A 21938-nucleotide genomic window follows, 5' to 3' on the forward strand; every position below is an offset into this window, starting at 1 on the left:
GGAATCTATGCTGGTTGCTTGGAAGGGTGGACCACATGATGGTGCTTCCTCAGGAGCGATGTCTTCCTCTGAGATGTCCTTTTAAGAGCTTCTTGAGTCTGTTCATACTGAGAATGGCCTGGAGGAAAGTGACAAGATTTAGGATGGTGATGAGAGACTGGACATTCACACATGAAAGGCTTGACTATTCTGTTTTCCATTTAAGCTTGCTGAAGCTCGAATTACTTGTTATACTTGAATTGGTAAATAAGGGAATCCAGATAAAGACAAGCTTCATCATCTCCAATGCGAATAACTGCGGACGTCCCACTTATTTTCATAGTTTCTTGCTCCACCTAAGTGAGGGACATTGGGGGGACCAAACACAGAGTGGGTGACCATTTTGTTCTCTGTTCACTCCATCGGTCTGATGGTGAGCTTCCAGTCCCCTGTCATTTTAATTCTCTACCTTTCTCCCAATCTGACCTTTCTGTCCTTGGCCTGCTGCAATGTTCTAATGAAGCTCAATGCATGCTCGAGGAGCAACACCTCATCTTTCAATTGGGTACTTTACAGCCTCCTGAACTTAACATTGAGTTCAACAATTTTTGATCATAAACTCTGCCCCCATTTTGTTTCGTGCTTTTTTTGCTGGTTTGGTTCTTCCTTAATTCCTATACTTTGCATTGGGATGGCAGCTATCCTACCATTCACATCTCCTTTAGACACATCTTTTGTTTCTTTACTTGTCCCATTACCGCTCCCTTTGGCCTTGCTCCATGAAACCGTTTGTGATTTAACTTCTCCTTCTCTCCAGCCTATCACAGATCTTCCCTTTTGTTCTTCTTCTCACCCACATACTTAAAATCTATTACATTTCTCGCTTTTCTCAGTTCTGATGAAAGGTCACAGACCTGAAACATTAACTCTGCTTCTCTGTCCCTAGATGCTGCCAGACCTACTGAGTATTTCTAGAATTTTCTGTTTTTATTTCAAAATTCTCCTCATCTCAGTCCTAAATGATTGATCCCTTACCCTGAGACTGTGTCCCCCTGTTCTGGATTCCCCAGTCAGGATAAACAACCTCTGAGTGTCAACCTTGTCAAGCCCTTTCAGAATCTTGCATGCTTCAATGAGATTACCTCTCATTCTTCTAAATTTCAGAGAGTATAGGCCTAATTTACTCATTCTCCCATCATAGGACAATCCTCTCATCCGAGGAACCAATCTAGTGAACCTTCGCTGCACCAGCTCCAAGGCAAGTATATCCTTCCTTAGATATGGAGACCAAAACCAGAAACTGTACTCCAGGTTTGGTGTCACCAAACCCCTACACAATTGTAGTAAGACTTCATTATTCTTGTACTCAAATTCTCTTGCAATAAAGGGCAACATGCCATTTGCCTTCCCAATTGCTTGCTGTACCTGCATGCTAACTTTGTGTTCTATGTAGGAGTACACCCAAGTCTCTGAACATCAACATTTACAAGTTTCACACCTTTTAAAAAAATATCTTGCTTTTCTGTTCTTAGCATCAGAGTGAATGACCTCACACTTCCCCACATTATTACTCCATTTGCCACCTTGTTGCCCATTCATTTAACTTGTCTATCTCTCTACAGCCTTGGTGTCCTCACTGCTTACATTCCCATCTAGCTTTGTATTGTCAGCAAGTTGGATGCATTACTCTCGGTCTCCTCATCTATGTAAATACCCATCACTGATCCTTGCTGTATCTACTAGTTACAGCTTTCCGACTTGAAAATTCCCAGTTTATCTCTATCCTCTCTGTTTCCTGTCTATTAACCAATCTTCCATCCATGCTAATACATTACCCCAAACTCCATGAGCCCTTATCTTATATTAACCATTAGTGTGGCTCCTTATCAAATCCTTATTGGAAATCCAAGTACACTACATCTACTTGTTCCCCTTTATCTACCCTACTAGTTACATCCTCAAAAAGCTCTAATAAATTTGTCAAATATGATTTCCCTTTCCTAAAACCATGGTGACTCTGACTGATCAAACTATGATTTTCTAAGTACATTGTTAGACTTCCTTGATAATAGATTCCAGCATTTTCCTGACGGCTGATGTCAGGCTAACTGGCCTATAGTTCCCTGTTTTCTCTCAGTCTGTGAAGTTGAATGATTCGGTAGTCTTCTGGCTGAAATTGTATTCTTGAAGTCCTTGGCTGGTCAAAGCATAGTTTGTGGCTGGCCTACGTGGCTCAAGGTTTTCTTGGAGGCAGACTTGTAGGTGGCTCTCTTCCCCTAGTCTCTGTAGCAATCTGTAGGTTTGGAGGGTCCACAGTCACAGACGAGGTTCAAACTTGTGTTACCTGGAGAGAGAGAGAGAGCGGAAGAGGGAGGGAGGCACACAACCTTTCTCCTGCTGCACCGTCTGAGTTACTGCCCATCTGTCTTTGTTCAAGGAAACTTTTAGCTTTCACAGAGATGGACAGACAGTCACATGATGGCCTCAGTGTATTCACTGGAACCTTCTAATGATATTCAAGATTCAGAATTGGCTCCCCAGGCCCCAGGCTGCAAATATTTACACTTGGAGAGGGTTTGCTCTTTCAAAGTCAAAGTGTTAGGATTGCCTTGAATGCTGTGCTAATGAAGCAATCTTTGGTAATTCAATCAATTAGAGAAAGCCATTGTTCTGGGTCCATGCTCCTCAGACCTCTGTCTCTAGGTGGGTCTTTGGAATGTGAAAAGGTGTTTCAGATGTAAATTGCGGTGGCCATCTTGGCTGCTATTTTTTTTAAAAGTTAACTGCAGGATTTTTCCCATTAAAAGTTTAATGTAAGTTTCCAACCAACGAATTAAAAATCCCTTATTTGGTATATCGTGTTTTCTTGACACTTTGCAAATTTGATTTGTTCAGTCTATGTGAAGATTGAAGACCCCCACAATTATTACATTGCCTTAGCTACAAGCTCCAATTATTTATTGCTTAATGCTCTGTCCAAACATATAACTACAGTTAGGGGTCCTATAAACCACTCCCACCAGCGTTTTCTGACCCTTTTTATTCCTAATCTCCACCCATACTGATTCCATTTTGCGATCTTCTGAGCCAAGATCCTTTCTTACTTCTTTTCTTTTGAGCCTCCTTATCTCGAGAGACAATGGATACGCGCCTGGAGGTGGTCAGGGTTTGTGAAGCAGCGCCTGGAGTGGCTATAAAGGCCAATTCTAGAGTGACAGGCTCTTCCACAGGTGCTGCAGAGAAATTTGTTTGTCGGGGCTGTTGCACAGTTGGCTCTCCCCTTGCGCCTCTGTCTTTTTTCCTGCCAACTACTAAGTCTCTTCGACTCGCCACATTTTAGCCCTGTCTTTATGGCTGCCAGCCACGACTTGTGATCAATGTCACAGGATTTTATGTCGCGTTTGCAGACGTCTTTAAAGCGGAGACATGGACGGCTGGTGGGTCTGATGCCAGTGGTGAACTCGCTGTACAATGTGTCTTTGGGGATCCTGCCATCTTCCATGCGGCTCACATGGCCAAGCCATCTCAAGCGCCGCTGACTCAGTAGGGTGTACAAGCTGGGGATGTTGGCCGCCTCGAGGACTTCTGTGTTGGAGATACGGTCCTGCCACCTGATGCCAAGTATTCTCCGGAGGCAGCGAAGATGGAATGAATTGAGACGTCACTCTTGGCTGACATATGTTGTCCAGGCCTCGCTGCCATAGAGCAATGTACTGAGGACACAGGCCTGATACACTCGGACTTTTGTGTTCCGTGTCAGTGCGCCATTTTCCCACACTCTCTTGGCCAGTCTGGACATAGCAGTGGAAGTCTTACCCATGCGCTTGTTGATTTCTGCATCTAGAGACAGTTGAGCCTAGGTAGCTTAGCTCATCCTTTACTATCAGGGCTATTCCCCCTCATATTCCATTCTGCCTCTCTTTTCAAAATGCTGTGTCCGCTGTAATATTTATTTCCTAATTTTAGTCACCTTGTAACCATGTCTTTGGGTTTGTTCTACTTGCTATTACATCTATCTCTTTGTGCCACTAGGTTGTCTATCTTATTACATATGTTCATGAATTCAGATAAAGAGCCTTTAATTTTTTTTTACTGTTTTTTGCATGGACCTTATTCACTGATGCATTAGGACAGTTAAACACCCTGCCTCTTCCTGTCTGACTCTGCTTGTCTTTACCCATATCATGACACTCTTCTATTGCCTTGAATTTTCTCTTTAGATTTCCAAATTTTTCTTCACTTGACTTGCCCACTACACCTTTTAGTTTAAAGCCTTATCCACTGTCTTTGTTACATAATTTGCCAGGACGCTGATGCCAGTCTGGTATAAGTGGAGTCCAACGAACAGAACAACTCTCACTTACCCCAGTATGGATGCCATGAATTGAAAGCCCTTCTTCCCACACCACCTTTTGAGTCATTCATTTAATTCTCTAATCTGCTTGACTCGATACCAAAATACGAGTGGTTAAGATTTTATCCAGTGATTAATACCATTATGGTTCTGCTTATTAATTCTAGTTCCTCTAACCCCTTCCACAGAACCTCATTCTTTGTTCTACCTATGCCATTGTTTCCTACGTGGTCTACTACAACTAGATCCTTCCCCTCCCATTCCATGTTCTTCTCCAGCCGCGAGATGTCTCGAACCTTGGCACCAGGTAGGCAACACAACCTTCTTGACTCACAGTCTTGGAGTGGGCATGAGAGGTGATAGGGTGTGTCCTTATGATTGGAAGCAAAGAATGTTATGGAGGGATAGTAATTGGTGTGAATGCTGAAGAATGGAGGGAAGGGCTTGTGACCAGTTGCAATGTAAGAGATGGGGAAATGAGGAGCAGTATGCCACTTTGTTGGTCAAGTGAGGTAATTGAACATTTTCCTACACTAGATCCAGATCTTTGGTGTGATGTTCCTGCTATTGATTTCTTCTGCCACCTCTAACCATGCTTTCATTGAAAGACAGTTGGGCATCTTCCTCCCACTTTGTGGGAAAATCAGTTCCCTGCTGTCACTGACTGCTGCCAGTGACACTGAAAACCTGTCTCGCACAAGAAAAAATCAAAATATAAACAATGTTTTTTTCAGTGAATACAACCTCTCTTTAAGAGGTGCATCTGCCCTTTAAATATCCTGCCTTGGGAGCTGCGCAGTAAATGTGGATGCTGCAGACAATTGATATTATAATGAGATACGTCCGTTAAAATCAGTCAGGTTTTGTCTTCCGGATTCACTGCCTGATTTCCACACACTCCCCCCTCCCCATCCCCATTCCTTGATTTTAGTCAATACTGCTCTGAGCTAAAATTTCCCCTGTTTTGTTGTAGGGGTCTTTCTGTATTTCATTTTTCCAAAACATTTTTTATAATGCAGTCTTCAGCTATAATAAATACTGTTTGAAATACTGAGAGCTAGTTGTACTTAATAATTTGAGACATACTTTGTTTCCAAACAGGTGAAGGGAAAATGTCTTTTACCGTTGAAAAAGCCAGATGTTTTCTGATTTCATTTTGATTTCAACAGAAAAATGTGTTATTGACATTTCAAGAATGTATATTAAGGTGCATATTTAGTGAAGCAGTTGTACATTTTGATAGAAAGGTACTTGCAGGAGACTATATTACTACTTGAGCTTTGTTGCCATAGCTGTTTATGAGCTTGGAGCAATGAGTATTAAAGGGTTGAAGCAATTAACTTAGTCTTGGTTCCTTGGTGGGCCTGCGGAGCAAGGGTTTCTCCCTAGCTAAAGATTGCTTTGTTTAGGTTGAAGTCGTTTCCAGCTTTTGGTAGTTCACTGATGCTGTTTTATTTCCCATCATGTACTGCTTTGCTTTTTATTCTCCTGGGAGCTGATTTGGATCTTGAGGGGGTTTAGGGGTAGCTGTGTTGAGCGAGGCTCCAGGAACCTGCTTCAGACTCCCTAGAATTTCTTCAGTTTCTGAAATAATATTGAAAAGCTTCCCAAATTGTAAGGTATTTCAGAATTCCAGACTTCTCTATTATATAACATTGCTAGCCAAAGGGCATTATTCATATTACAACAATGCTATTCTGGAAAAATATACTGGGCTCAACAATTTTTTTGCTTGAAAATTGCATTTCCACATATGCAGTGGTACTTAAAGTTATGTCTGTCTTGATTTCAAAAGATATACCTTGGTCCTGATTTTAACTACCCCGCCACCTGTTGGAAACTGGATGGGGGAGGGGGCAGTTAAAATAATATGAGTCACTTACCCCCTCCAATCCTTTGTGTCATGACCCAATATTAACCTGCTCTTTTGAACAGGCAAGCAGGACCCCTGCAGGAAGGAAGCGGGGTCCTACTTTAAATATGTAGATTATGTCATCAGGATTGAATTTGCAATTTCAACCTGAGGTCTGAATGAAGGGTCAGTGTTGGCTTACCCGTCAGTCAAAACCTGTCGGGAGCCGGTTCCTGGGCCAGAAGAGACCCAAAAGGTAGATTTTAAAATTTTATTTCAGGCATCCTTGTGGGCCAGGAGTGCTGCTCTGGGCCTTTGCAAGGAAGTTTTGGGTCTCTCTTGTCCCAGGTTATTTCCCCCCGATCTTTGACAGATCCTTCTCCCTTTTCCTGATTTTGCCCAGAGCCTTCTACACGACTGCGCCCCTCACCCTCAATTATGGATTATGGCCATATTCTTCCCCTCCGCCATGCTCCTGATCCCTGCCTAGAGCTTTCCACCACCACTGACTGCCTCGGACCATTCACACAAGACCCTAGCTGTGGCTCTTGCTGATAGATGATACTCCTGCCCCCTGCCCAGGTAGTTAATCTGGGCAGTGGTGAGGCATGGCTCTGTATAGATTTATTTGAATGAGGCCCAGCCATTAAGATTGGCAGACCCTCCACGTCCCGGCCTTGCCAAGTGAGTCTTCTGCAACTGGGCTTCCCCCCCACCATAACGCATCCTTCTCGAGGCCTTGTGATTCAATTGGGGGAAGTTCTTGTCCATTTTGCCTTGTGTTGCTTTTTAAAGAATGTTCTCAACTGCCTGTCAGGGAGAATACTTCCCTGATTTATGCTTCAATTATTGGTATTGCTAAATTAGTTTTCAAATTATTTGATGTTTTGCACGCTGACAATAATTTGTTTCATCTTAATGAACTATACTGCATGGTCACATTTAAAAAAAAATGTTGATTAATATTTCAACCTGTGTGCCTGGCTCACTGAAAATGATTTACATAACTGAAGCCAGTTTACCTTACTGTAATACATTATTTTGAGCTTTATCTTTTATTTTAAAAAGACTAATGTCTTGTTTTACATAAAATCACACAAGTTCCTGTTTCTCCTTCCCTGTGAGATGAGAAGCCAATGAAAAAACAGATGGTTTCTGCTGCAGTCACCAAATCTCTCAGCTGCAGGGTAAGAAGAGCCTTCTGGGGAGTTATCTGGCATTTAGCAGGCTGTCATATGTATGCAGCTGCTGGCTGGAGCAGGAATTTTCTAATGATTTTCTTCTCTGACCTTTATTACTGATGCATCTTCTTTCAGAACAATCTTTCCTTCACCAGCAAAATGCCATTTTATTAATGTTTCATTTTCTCACGCAGAACTAACAGAAAGATGGTGCCGCCTGAAAGGAAACCTGCTCTTCTTAATGAAAAATAGAAGCAGTGTAAGTGATCACCATATCTGTTTCAACCTAGGTTTTATTGTGTTTTCATTTTATAACTGTAATATTTTCCTGGTGTCTTCGATTGTAATTTAACAAAATGAAGAGTGCTGTGTTGAATTCAACTTTCTGATGAGATTTGGTTTGCAAACTATGTCTGCTGTTTCTTGAAATATTTTTAAACAGTAAGGATATGAAAAGCATAGTGATATGTTTTTTTAAGTATGGATGGAGGAGTATTAGAGCTAATTGACAATTGTCAGGCTGGCTGAGTAAGCAACTATGCGTGTCAGATATCAATTCAACAGTGCAAACATTTGTAAAAGCTACATGTAAATTGAATACAATCTGTGCACACGAATAGCATCCCCAAGGTGTGGTATAAACAGCTTTAAAATTTAATTAGTTGATAAGTGTTCTGACAGAGGAGCAGCAAAATAAATATGTGTAATAAATACTCTAGATGTTTCTGGCACATAGTTGTAGAAAACAAAGAATCTATATATCAAAACACAAGCACAATGACAAGCTTCTAAAGGTCCTGCATCAGCTTCTTGATTAATAATGCATCAAAGTTTTTCATTTTCATGTAGTTTAGTCATTTTCATTGGTAGAATCTGTATTTCGTAGCTTTGCTATCATAAGCTATGAATGCTTGCTTCTTGTAAATATATTCTGTTAAATAGAATCTTTCTAGAAAGGTTGGCAGTTGGTAGTAATGACACTCTAAGATGTGAATTTTGTGCCTATACTTGTATTAATGAAATATAATATTCTACGGTTTCTTTTCTATCATTAAAAATATAGTTGACAGGGATAATAACAAATTGATTGGCAATTACATTGTTAGACTGACCTTTAAAACATGTTTGCCATGTGCAATGGTTTTTTCACGATTTGAGCTTTCTTGATAGTTACATTGAAAATAAATGTTGTCATAGTGTCTGTATTAGAAACCACACTATATTATGTGCTGTTGCCTTCACTTTCAGACTCCTTTTTAACCCTTGAGATGATGCATTATTTCAATTGTTCTTAGTTTTCAACCAAAATAATCATTAATGTACCTAGCAAACCTATTTTTAAACAAAATGATCTATTATATAATTAAAAGTAATACAGCCATTTAAAAGGATGTGTTATCAATTGGTTGTTCACTTGACATTTGTGTAGAAGCTAAATCAGTGTATAGACATTGAGCTGCAACACTGCTTGTCTACCTGTTATATTTTCTTTTGTAATGTGACCAATTTTTTTGACCAACTTTCCAAGTAAGTGGTGTATGTACAGTAAAGGTTTCAAATTTGTGCTCAGTAAAATTTAACACAGGAGAGTTGTAGTTGTCCAACTCGTTGGTACTTCGAATTTTTAAAATTACTTTAAGAATGGTGTGCATGCAAACAGTTTCCTCCAGGGATTGTTTTCATGCTTATATGAGTATGAAACAGAAATCCTGCAGCATAAATGAAAATGCAAACTTTGAAATCACAATCTCTATGTAATGCCATTTAATTTTTTACGTATCATGTTTTTAAACGATCTGTTAGTTCTATTTGCTGCAATTATTGTACACCACAGGTTTTCACACTGGGGTCTGTGAACCAGGTAGAGATTCTAGGGGTCTTGATACGAACATCCGAGACCAGACAACCATGTCTTGAGAATTCAATTTTTTTCTGCATTTATTGAACAACAAGCATGCTTTTTATGTTGCTGTATACTGGTTTTAAAAAAGTTTTCTGTAATGAGATCACTGTTTTCTTCTGGCCGTTGGCACAGTATTTTGGAAGTAGGAACAGGGGACCCCTGACCGTATGGAATTATAGTTGAACTTCACTATAATGAACCCTCTCAGGACTGGCAGAAAATCATTATAGGAGAGTTTGGCAATTTTCAGCATTAGAAGCGTGAAGATAGGATCAATTTGAATTGGACAGCATTTTATTCTGTTTTAAAAAAATTATAAGGTGTAGATTCTTCATATTATTCATGCTTTTCTCAGTGCATGCTGTTTCTATCTTGTCAATCAGTCCAAAAAGATCTGCAATTCCAGGTAATGACTGGCAAATGTTTCGTCCCTTGCGTGGAATACAGTGCCCGACAGTGGAATGTTACTCTCATTCACTCTCAACTCAGCGACAGACTGCTTCATCAAGATCTTCATGAGTCACAGTACAAATTTGATTTCTCTAGATCTGCGTTTTGTTTTCAGAGACAAAGATGATCTTGTGCTCGCCATCTTCACGCATATTGCCTGGCTGCAGTTGCCGTGCACCAGTTTCCTTGTTGCAGTTGCTTCCTCATGCCCGCTGCCTCATTGCAGTTTGTGTACAGTTGGCGGGCTATCTTAACAGGAAATTAATGTATATGTCATGCGGGATTCATACTTAGGTTATCTTTTAATTATCCTCAGCTTGAATTCATCTTTGTATCTGGGTAGATCCTGCTTAAGTATTCATTATAGTTGGGCTGATTTCCATCGAACAAAGTTGGATCTTGCTGTTGGGATCATTCAAACCAAGGGTTCATTATAAGCAGGGTGTGTTATATTGAGGCTATACTGTATTTATTGGGGTCTGGACAATGTTCCAATATTTGCAGTGGTCATCAGAATGCGCCAGTATTTGCAGATGTTCCTCCACATAGAAAAGTTTGAAAACCAATGCCGGATCACTACACTACATTGATTATTTTGTAGTTTAGTTGCTTGCTGGTGCCTGCCGTCTTCCATTCATCCATCCAACAGGGATTACAATTCCTTTCATAGAATCTTATAGTACAGAAGGAGGCCATTTGACCCATTGTGCCTGTGCTAGCCCTTTGAAAAAGCCATTCAATTATTCCCAATCCTCTGCTCTTTCTCGAAAGCCCTGTCATTTTTTTTCTTTTTAAGTATATATCCAATTCCCTTTTGAATCTGTTCTTTTCTGGTAGTCCATTGAATATTGTTACCCTGTATAAAATAATTTCTCCAAATCTTGGCTGTGGTTCTCTGCCTATTATCTTAAATTTGTGTCCTTTAGTTACTGACATATTCAATAGTGATAGCATATTCTCCTGATTTACTCCATCAGAATCCCTCATAATTTTGAACCCCTATATTAAATCTTCTCTTAACCTTCTCTGCACTGAGGAGAGCAATCCCAGCTCCACTACTGTCTCCACACTGAAGTCCCTTGTCGCTGGTACTATTCTAGTAAATCTCTTCTGCACCCCCTGGAGTCTTCTTTCTTTCTTTCTTTTGGGCCTCCTTATCTCGAGAGACAATGGATACGCGCCTGGAGGTGGTCAGTGGTTTGTGAAGCAGGAGTGCAGTGACCAAATTTACAGTTGTGGACTCTCATGACAAGTTGCAACATAAAATGGACAAGTGGTCTGTAATTTGGGTTTAATAGCATTGTTTTAATTCTGGAATTGGAGCTGGTTGCAGGTTTTTGTGACGTATATAAACTGAGCACCTTATAGAACTGTTTTATAATTTAATGTTTCCAAAACTGCTGATGGACTTTATATCATGCCATTGAATCACTCCAAACATTTTTTTACTTGCTATATATTTTCAAATGATCAAAAAAATGTACTTCACAGATTTCACATTGCCCTGGCAAGCACTGTGCTGCAAATAATCTGTTTCTAGTTCGTATGTTCATGTCATGAGTTGAGGTCAAAGATCAGCCATAATCTTATTGAATATTAGAGCAGCTCGAAGGGCTGTGTGGCCTACTCCTGCTCCTAGTTCTTATATTCTTATGTCCCTGGTCCAAGAATCTTGGAAGGAGGTCCTAAAGCCCTATTCAACACTCAACGTCATGTCTATTTGGCCTCCTGCAAAAAGAGCAAATTTGCAGCACAATTTATAGTCTTATTCTGTACTCACCTCTGCGGCGTGAAGTTGCATTCCTCTTCTACTGTCCATAATGAATATGTGGATAAGCATTTGTGGGACATTTATTAACTTGAGAGAATGATGCATGAAACAACACCTTCTTGGTGCCTCTTTTATGCAATGCAACACATTCTCCTCATCCCCACAGTTTCATGATCCTCCCAGCTGAAAAGATCGAGAGATAATTGGATGACTTGGAAGATTCAAGTTTCTTGCCACCAGATCACACCCAGGAAGTGCTAATGATCCATATTTAATCTATACCCAGTGAGATTCCTGAGTCATCCTTCTTTCTGGTCCAACGTTGTCGTCCTGTCAAGGGCAAATATGTAATAGTACGAAATTGTACAGAACTATGTGAGATCCACTCAATGTGCATTTGTAAGTTAACCTGTAATGTCATGAACAAGGAAACACTGGAAAATGCAATAAATATCTGAAAAAAGATTTTGGAAGGGAATTTGAGCCATTTAAATACAGTGCTGCAGTATTAGAATTGATGTTGTGGAAAGAGCCATTAACACATGTGATGTGATGACTGCAGCAGCATTTCTACAGCAAGGTCATAAATTAGATTGCAGTTTTCTTTTAATTTAGGCCAAGTATATTGTGAATTACAAAATGTTCTGTTCTGCATAAGGAATACATAATCACCTTTGTGCAAATATTGAATGGCAGAAAGAATATATATGAGGGAAGGCTTTCCAGGCACTCTTAGAACTACCTGTAATAACAAGACTGTAAACAGTATGCTAAGAAAACTGGCAATAACAGAAAACCTGATACCCTTCCTCCTTTTTGCCATACTTAAAGTCAATGGAAAATGACTTCCCATTGCTGACAGTAAATAAAGTCATAGTAAAATTAGCAATGATCCAGTTTCATATTGTGGTTGTAGATCATCCCAGCAGCAGCTGTCACTCTGCCAACTGTTTACGTGATGAGAACCAGTGATGCTCTTTCACACGGTGAGAAGGCAAACCTAGTATAAGTAAATTGTGGATGTGTGTGTTTAATTTTCCTGTGCTGTCTTTTAATTTTTGTTTATGTAGCAATTGAAGTCAATGTAAATAAATTCAATTTTCCATCTCCATTTTCACTTTAAATACTGCACACGCACAATATCTAAATGACAGGACCAGAAACAGTGACTGAAATTACATTGGAGTCTAAATTGTTCCTTCATTATCCTTTAGTCTTAAAGAAGAACCTAGCAGAAACCATGGGCTGAATTTTCAGGTCTGGGTGGGAATGGGGATGGAAATACCAGCATTGGCTGACAGGCCTCCCCACGCCATTCCTGGTGCCGAAAGTTTCACCGGGCAGGTGGGGGAGGACAGCCCTGAGATCCTGTCCAATCCATTAACAATGGCACTTTAGATTGTTAAAGAGCTCATTGAGAGCTTGTAAAGGGGCATGCTCTGATTTTGACGGGGGCGCACAGGCTGCACGAGCAGTCTGAGGAAGACCAGGTGCATGTAGATGGACACATAGTGGGGAGCCAGTCATGGCCACCCCAGGGGAATTAGGTGTGCCCCATGAAAGGGTGAACAGCACAGAGTGGGATTCGGCCGTTTGCACACAGGTGCCATCAGCTCAGTGTAGGTTCCGGGGAGCGTGATCAGTAAGCACTTGGGCAGTGGGGCGGGGGGGGGGGGTGGGGGGGTCTTCATCATGCTGGCATTGTGGGGCCATAAGAGGACGGGGCAAGGTTACCAAACACAATTGTGGGAGGGCCACCTGAGCACAAGGAAGGCAGCAGCTGGCAATGGGGTCACGAGTCTTAGATTTTGAGTCCAGTGCCAATGAGGAGCAACACCCTCCACGGAAAGGACAGAGCCCTGGGTATTAAGAGGACAGAGGAGAGGGACAAGGGGCAGGAAAGACACGGAAGGCATAGCCTCAGCATAGAGGTGAAGAAGGAGCTTCCTTGAGATGACTGAGACCAGTTCCACAGGAGACTGTGACTCTCGTGGTAGATGGTCACAGAGATCTCGTCGACAAAGAACTCATATTTCGCAGCACTGCTCACCATGTCCTGCCAGTAGCTGTCAAAGTCACTGTGCCCTTGAATGTCTTCACTTCTGCCTCTTTCCAAGGATCAACTGCAGACCTTGGTGACATCTTGCAAGCAGGTGCACAACACTGCATCTCGCGGGTCACTGATTCCCTATTTGCAAGAGCTGGACAGTACATTCAATTCTAGACAGATGTGGCCTCGCAGGCATAGAGGACAGTGGATTTTGCTTCCATCACTGGATTCCCCCAGATGCAGGCACCCAGTGACCTCCCAGTGAGATTCATCACAGGCTGGGCTTCCACTCCCTCAATGTTCAGCTGGTCTGCGACCACAACATGTGCTTTCTCATTGTGTGCACTTGCTTTCCAGGCAGCTGCCATGACTTGTTCATCCTCTGCCAATCCAGGCTGCTGCAGCTCTTCACTTCCCGAACTCCATGGATGGATTCTAGTGGACAAAGGAAATCCCTTGAAGAGATGGCAACTCACACCTCTGACAGCCAGAAACAGAGGCACAGAGGCGATACAACTGAAGCCATTTGCTCACAAGGACAACTATTGAGCAGGCCACCGGGCTTCTGAAGATGCAGTTCCAGTGCCTGGACCAGTTGGGTGGCACCCTGCAATAATCTTCTGCAAGGGTCTCGCTCGTTGTGGTGGTCTGCTGTGCTCTCAATAACATGACCCTCCAGAGAGGTGTGGACCTTGAAGAGGGTGAGTCCCTTGAAGGACACAGCTCATTAGAGGAAGAAGAGAAGTAGGACATGGAAGAGGGGGAAGGTACAGAACACTGATGTGTCCCGGCTGCACAGGGATGTGGCTGGGCCCATCAAGGATGCCGTTCACATTAAGGATAATCTGATTCAGGCTCATTTAAATTTAGCCCTTCTGACCCAGAAGGAATGGCATGGTTTAGAACTCTCTTTGAGCTGCCTGTACAAACATTTCTATTGAAGACAGAGACTGGAACGTGTAAACTCTTATAGCCACTGAAGGATGCACATCTGCCCAGAGATTTCATCTTTTCTTATCCCACCATTAATAAAAGGATGCACACATGTCTGGTGTCATGTGTCAGTGTTTACATGGTGCTGATAAAGTCAACAGTGCACAGTTACAGGTAGAAGATACCTCAGTGACCTACTCACTGCTCTGCCCGATGCCGTGGCCCCTGCTTTCGGCCACTTCAACGCGGTGCCGCCCTTGTGGTTTCAGAGGAGGTGGGGGAAGCCTGCAAACTTGCCTCTGCCTGTGCCTGAGATGCAGGTGGCAGTCGTTCTAGTTGTGGAGGTGCCAGAGTTGGCACCTGCAGAGGCTGCTGCAACTGCATCATTGCAGGGGCATCCTCCATCACTGAGCCCTGCTGCACAGATGCTCCCTCTGTCAGATGGGCCAAGGAGGCCGATGATGGTGGTCTGTGAGGGGTGGCATCCTGATACTCCTTGGTGTTAGCCTCAGTCCTTGGCTGCTGCTCCGGATGGCTGGAGCAACAGCTAGGGCACAGCTGGCATCCCCTCCAGACATCCCTGGTTCCATCAGCACCTCCTGACTGGTTAAGGCTACATAGTGTGACATGCATCCTGTGAATGTCAGTGCACAGTTCCTGCATGCACTCCAAGTGCTGCGGCATATCGCTTTCCAAGAGGTTGGCCACTCTCTCAGTGGAGGCTCTCATGCGCTCAAAGCCTTGAGACAATGTGACGCACATGAGCTGGATGGACTCCTCCATTCTTACCCCATGACCGTGCACTGCCTCAGGAACTCTGACATGTGTGAACACATCTATTGCTGCTGGTCGAGGTAGAACCCCTTTCCTGTGACCCCTGAGGCCCTGCATCTGTGCCCAGTTGAGCAGGGCTGTGTCTGTCTTCCATCTTCTGAGGGGGACTGCACACAGCTGCCTCTACCTCTGGCACTTCCTCCTGCACATCAGTGCTGTGCTCATCACCATTACCACCCTAGCTAAATGTGCACGAGGACCCACCAATGTGACTGTGTCTGCGCTGGTAGAGTGTGCACTTGTAAGGTGTGAATCTAATGTGGCTCTGCTTGGCCAGGTGATGGTGAGAGAGGTGGTTTAATTGCCTTGACATCTGCACCTGTGGGAGAAACAAGAAGACATCATGAGAACTAGCCTTGGAGAGCAGAAGCCTCTGCATGTGCTGAGGCTTCGCAAAGCAGCTTAGTCTTCAACAATGCTGTCGGACAGGGTGGAGTGCAATGCACCCCTTAATGAATGCTTTGTACTCTCAAATCACCATCTCCATCACGGATGCCCATTTTGCCTTGCCTGATTTCCTCATGGTCGAGGACCCTAGCGATGTCAATGTCTCCATCCTTCATGATGGCGATAATGTGTAGGTAGACCATAAGAAGTAGGAGCAGGAATAGACTAAACAGCTCCCCTGCCATTCAATACAACTTGGCTGATCATCTGCCTTAACTCCACTTTCCTACCTGCTCCCCATATCCCTTGATTATCTGAGAGACCAAAAATCTGTCTCAGCCTTAAATATACTTGATGATGGAGCATCCACAACCCTCTGGGATAGAGAATTCCAACAATCCACAATCCTTGATTGAAAAAGTTTCTCCTCATCTCAGTCCTAAATGATTGTCCCCTTATTCTGAGACTGTGCCCCCATGTTCCAGATTCCCCAGCCAGGCGAAACAACCTTTCGGTATCTACTCTATCAAGCCCTTTCAGAATCATGTATGTTTCAATGAAATCACTTCTCATTCTTCTAAACTCTAGAGAGTACAGACCCAATTGATTGTAAATAGCTGAGGCCCCAGCACTGATCCTTGCGGCTCTCCACTTGTTACAGCCTAGCAACTTGAAAATGTCCTGTTTATCTGTACTCCCTGCTTCCTGTCCACTAACCAAGCCTCTATCCTAGCTAATATATTATCCCCAACTCCATGTGCCCTTATCTTATGTGCTAGCCTTTTATGTGGAACCTTATCAAATGCCTTTTGGATATCGTAATACATCTGCTGGTTCCCCTTTATCTACCCTACTAGTTACATCCTCAAAAAACACTAATAATTGTCAAACATGATTTTTGTTTTGTAAAACCACATTAACTTTGTCTGATCATGTTATTTCTAGGTGCATTGTTAAGACTTCCTTAATAATAGTTTCTAGCATTTTCCTGATGACTGATGTCAGGCTAACTGTCCTGTAGTTCGCTGTTTCCTCTCTCCCTCCTTTCTTGAAAAGTGGTGTTACATTTGCTGACTTCTAATTCATTTGGATCATTCTAGAATCTAGGGAATTTTACAAAATCATAACCAGTGCACCCACCATCTCTGCAGCTACCTCTTTTAGTACACTAGAATGTTGGTTATCAGGTCCTGGGAATTTGTCAGCTTTTAGTCTCTTAAATTTCTCCATATTTTTTCTCTTGATGATAATTACTTTAAGTTCCTCACTCTTATTAGCCTTGGTGACCCTCTGTTTCTGGTATGTAACTTGTGTCTTCTACTGGGAAGACTGACACAAAATATTTGTTCATTGTCTCTGCTATTTCCTCATTCTCTATGATAATTTCTCCTGTCTCTACCTCTAAGGGACCAATGTTTGTTTTAGCTACTCTCTTCATTTTCTATGCTTGTAAAAGTTTTTACAATCTGTTTTTAAATTCCTAGCTAGTTTACTCACATTGTATTTTTGCCCTTTTTTATCAACTTTTTGGTTTCAAAAACACTCCCAATCCTCAGGCTTACTAGTATTCTTTGCAACATTATAAGCCTCTTTTTTAAATCTAGCATTATCCTTAACTTCCTTAGTAAAACAGGGATGGATCTTTGTTGCTGAGTTTTTGTCAGGACATAGGAACATAGTACTTAGGTGCAGGAGCAGGCCATTCAGCCCTTCGAGCTTGCTCCGCCATTCAATAGGATCATGGCCCATCTGATTGTGGTCTCAACTCCACTTTCCTGTCTGTCCCCCATAACCCTTGAGTCCCTTGTCTATCAAAAATCTATCTAACTCAGCCTTGAATAAATTCAATGACCCAGCCTCCACGGCTTTCTGGGAAAGAGAATTCCACTGACCAATGACCCTCAGAGAAAAAATTTCTCCTCATCTCCATCTTAAAAGGGAGACCTCTTGTTCTTAAGTTGTGTCCCCTAGTTCTAGTCTCCCTCACAAGAGGAAACATCCTCCTGGTATCCACTCTATCAAGTCCCCTCAGGATCTTGTATGTTTCAATAAAATCACCTCTCATTCTTCTAAACTCCAATGGGTAAAAGCCCAACCTGTTCAACCTTTCTTCATAAGGTAAGCCGTTCATCCCCGGAATGAGTCAAGTAAACCTTCTCTGAACTGCTTCTAACGCAATTATATACTTTTTCAAATAAGGAGACCAAAACTGTACACAGTACTCCAGATGTGGTCTCATCAAGGTCCTGTATAGCTGCAGTAAAACTTCCCAACTTTTATATTCCATTCCCCTTGCAATAAATGTCAACATTCCATTTGTCTTCCTAATCACTTGCTGTACCTGCATATTAACTTTTTGTGATTCATGTACCAGGACACCCTGATCCCTCTGTACCACTGAGTTCTGCAATCTCTCTCCAATTAAATACATACAAAAATATGAATTAGGAGCAGGAGTAGGCCACTTGGCCCCTCGAGCCTACTCTGCCATTCAACAAGATCATGGCTGATTTGATTGTAACCTCAACTCCACATTTCCACCTACCCCCAATAATCTTTCATCCCCTTGCTTATCAAGAATCTATCTGCCTCTGCCTTAAAAATATTCGGAGACTCTGCTTCTGCCATCTTTTCAGGAAGAGAGTTCCAAAGACTCAAGACCCTCTGAGAGAAACAATTTCTCCTCATCTGTGTCTTAAATTGGCGACCCCTTATTTTTAAACAGTGACCCCTAGTTCTTGATTCTCCCACAAAAGAAAACATCCTTTCCACATCCACCCTGTCAAGACCCTCAGAATTGTTTTTTAATGGAATGTATTTCTGTTGAACATTTTGAATTGCTTCTTTACGTGTTTCCCACTGTATATTTAATGCCATACCTTTTAGTCTATACACCCAATCAACCTTAGCCAGCTCTCCCCATATGCCTAAGCGATTGGTTTTAAGTTTGAAATTCTTGTTCGGTTATGGAGTATGTCGCTTTCAAACTTAATATGAAATTCAATTCTATTATGATCACTTTTTCTCAGATCTTTCACTATGTGATTACTCATTTTGCCTCATTGTACAATACTACATTTAAAATAACTTCATTCCTAGTTGGTTCCACAAAGTATTGTTCCAGGAAACTGTCACGAAAGCATTCTAAAAGTTCATCTCCCAGACTACCTTTGCCCATTTGTATGAAAATTGAAGCCTGCCCCCCCCCGCCCACCCCCCCACAATTATTACATTGCTTTTGTTACAAACTCCAATTATTTCTTGCTTAATGCTCTGTCCAGCAGTATAACTACTGTTAGGGGGGGCCTATAAACTACTTCCACCAGTATTTGTAATCCTAATCTCCACCTATACTGATGTGATTTCCTGATCTTTTGACCCAATTGTACTTTCCTGTACTTTCTCACTATTGTACTTAGGTCTTCCTTTACTATGAGGGCTGCTTCTCCTTTTTCATTCCTTCTGTCTTTTTGAAATGTTGTGTACCCTGCAATATTTATTTTCCAACCTTGGTCACATAACCACGTCTCTGTAATGGCGAATAAATCTAAACCATTTATCTCCATTTGTGCTGCTCATTCATCTATCTTATTGTGAATGCATTGTACATTCAGGTAAAGAGCCTTTAATTTTTAAAATCATTATTCTTTGCATGGACTTTCTTCGTTGATGCACTATAACCATTAAATTCTCTCTCCCTTCCTGTTATACTGTGCTTGTCTTTACCCAATTCGCTACACAGCTCTATTGTCTTGACTTTTGTCTTTAGATTTCAACTGACTCCTCCTCCCACTTTTAGTTTAAAGCCCTATCCATAGCCCTAATTATGCCAGGACACTGATCCCAGCCCTGTTTAAGTGGATCCCATCCCAACACAACAGCTCCCTCTTTCCCCAATACTGGTGCCAATGCCTGATGAACTGAGACCCCTTCTTCCCTTACCACTCTTTGAGACATGCACTTAATTCTCTAATCTGCTAGAATTTATGCCAATTGATGTGTAGCTGAGGTAACCATTCAGAACCTTTGAGGTTGTGCGTTTTAATTTGGATCCTAATTCCTCAAACTCACTCAGCGGAACATTATTCCTAGTTCTACCTATGTCGTTGCTTCTTATGTGGACTACGACCACTGGATCCTCCCCCTCCCACTTCAAGTTTTCCGTCAGCGTGAGATGTCTTTTACCCTGGCACCAGCAGGCAACGCACCCTTCAGAACGCTTGATCGTGGCAGCAGAGAACAGTATCTGTTCACCTGACTATACTGTCCCTTATCATTACCACATTCCTTTCTCTACCCTCACCTGATTGCCTACTGCACCATGGTGCCATGGTCAGTTTGCTCCTCCACCCTGCTGTCCTTGTTCTCATCCACACAGGATAGCAAGTACCTCGTAACTGTTGGTCAAGGTCAAAGGCTAAGGCTCCTCCATCACTGCAAGCTGGATCCCCATACTTGCTTGACTTACGATCATAGCCTCCTGTCCCTACCATTGGCCAACTCTAAAGTTCTACTGAACGTAAGGTATGTGAGTGCCCTGCCCCCTGGAACAAAGTGTCCAGGAAACTCTCCCCCTCCCTGGTGCCCCGCAATGTCTGCAGCTGTGACTCCAGCTCAGCAACTCTGAGCCAAAGGTGTTCAAGTTGCAGACACCACAGGTATGGTTGTCCAAGATTGCAATGCTTTCCATAAACTCCCACATGCTGTAGTTAGGGCATACCACCTGCACTGCCATGTCTGTCTAACCTTATTTAATTATTTCACTAATTACTAATTTAGCAAAATAAAGTAATAGCAAATTACAGTCTCCTAGCTTGGAGACTAACTCCTCCCATCTGTGCCCTCTCATGGGCATTATGATCCTGTTTCTCCTGCAAGGACAGAAGAGAGCATGATAAGACATTGCTGGCCTCTATGGCCAATGACAGCTGCTCCTATTCAGGTCCTCAGCAGTACTATTTGTTCTGAGCCATTCTGAGGGGTCAGTAAGTGCCCTAGGCGCAGACTCCTTCCATGTTCAGGAGCAGCATGTGCCTTCAGGCTCCAAAGTTGGTGTGTCTGTTGGAGAGTGAATGCCCAGCGACCTGTCCTGAGGGTTTGGCATTGCACTTACCTTGCAAGAGCGAATCAGGTCATTGAACCTCTTCCTGCACTGAAACCAGTTTCTGTGCATCACACTCCATCTGCTGACTGTATCAGCTATCTCCCTCCAGGCCTGCTTGGTCTGGGTGGGTGGCCTCCTCCAGCTACCCTCTGAGAAGAGGACCTCCCTCCTCTCCCTTGCGGCCTCGAGGAAGACCTTCAGGTCTGCATCTGTGAACTGAGGGACTGCCCTGCCCTGAGTTCCAGGCCTCTGCCCCATCTTTCAAACGAAGGTAAAGCAGTGAAACGGCAAGCACAGTAATAGTTACCTTGATCTACGTAAATTGGGCCTGCACCTGCACAGTCCCACCTCCATTCCCGCCCCCGTGGCCGCTAATTCACCTCCAAAGCAGTCTCCAAGCCAATTAAGGAAGAGATCGAGTCTGGTGACTGGTTCTCCTGGGGGCGGGTTCGAGACCCAGAAACGGTCCTGACTTCTGTTTCCCACTGCTGGAAGGAAAGTCCTGTCCCATGAATCACACATGTTATGAGGAATCCTGTTTCATTTTATTTTGACAAGCTTTTCTACCTAATAGTACACTAAGTGGGGACAGATATGGTTAAAGTAGCATTGTGGTTATGTTACTCGGCTGGTAATCCAGAAATGTGAGTTCAAATCCCACCACGGCATTTGGCAATTTAAATCCAGTTAATTAAATAAATCTGGAATAAAAAGCTAGTATCAGTAATGATGACCATGAAATTACCAGGTTGTCATAAAAATCCAACTGGGTCACTAATGTCCTTTAGGGAAGAAAACCTACTGTTCTGACCTGGTTTAGCTGAACAGTGACTTCATTCCCACAGCAATGTAGTTGACTCTTAACTGATCTCTGCAGTGGCCTAGGAAGGTGACTGTGGTTGTCGGAGGCTACCCGGCCTAGGAAGGTGACTGTGGTTGTCGGAGGCTACCCAGGTCAACGCTGCAGGAATTCCTCAGGTCAGTTTCCTTGGCCCAGCCATTCAGTTGCTTCATCAATGACCTTCCCTCCATCCAAGGGCGGCACAGTGGCGCAGTGGTTAACACCACAGCTTCACAGCTCCAGGTACCCGGGTTCGATTCCGGGTACTGCCTGTGTGGAGTTTGCAAGTTCTCCCTGTG

General features: G+C 42.8%; 1 protein-coding gene across 13 annotated transcripts in view; it reads left to right on the top strand.

Moving 5' to 3' along the window:
- Nucleotides 1-21938, top strand: part of inpp4b (inositol polyphosphate-4-phosphatase type II B) — a 996728-nt gene that overhangs the window by 108626 nt on the left and 866164 nt on the right. For 10 of the 13 annotated variants that reach the window (XM_068043134.1, XM_068043126.1, XM_068043104.1 and 7 more), the window contains exons 2-3: nucleotides 4522-4640; nucleotides 7561-7625. In XM_068043134.1, coding sequence (XP_067899235.1) covers nucleotides 4544-4640; nucleotides 7561-7625 — 162 coding nt within the window. In that variant the 5' untranslated portion in view covers nucleotides 4522-4543. The remainder of the gene's footprint in view (nucleotides 1-4521; nucleotides 4641-7560; nucleotides 7626-21938) is intronic. The other 3 variants (XM_068043111.1, XM_068043119.1, XM_068043166.1) reach the window with 1 other exon arrangement.

The sequence above is a fragment of the Heterodontus francisci genome, chromosome 1 (genome assembly GCF_036365525.1).
Source record: "Heterodontus francisci isolate sHetFra1 chromosome 1, sHetFra1.hap1, whole genome shotgun sequence".
Taxonomy (NCBI): domain Eukaryota; kingdom Metazoa; phylum Chordata; class Chondrichthyes; order Heterodontiformes; family Heterodontidae; genus Heterodontus; species Heterodontus francisci.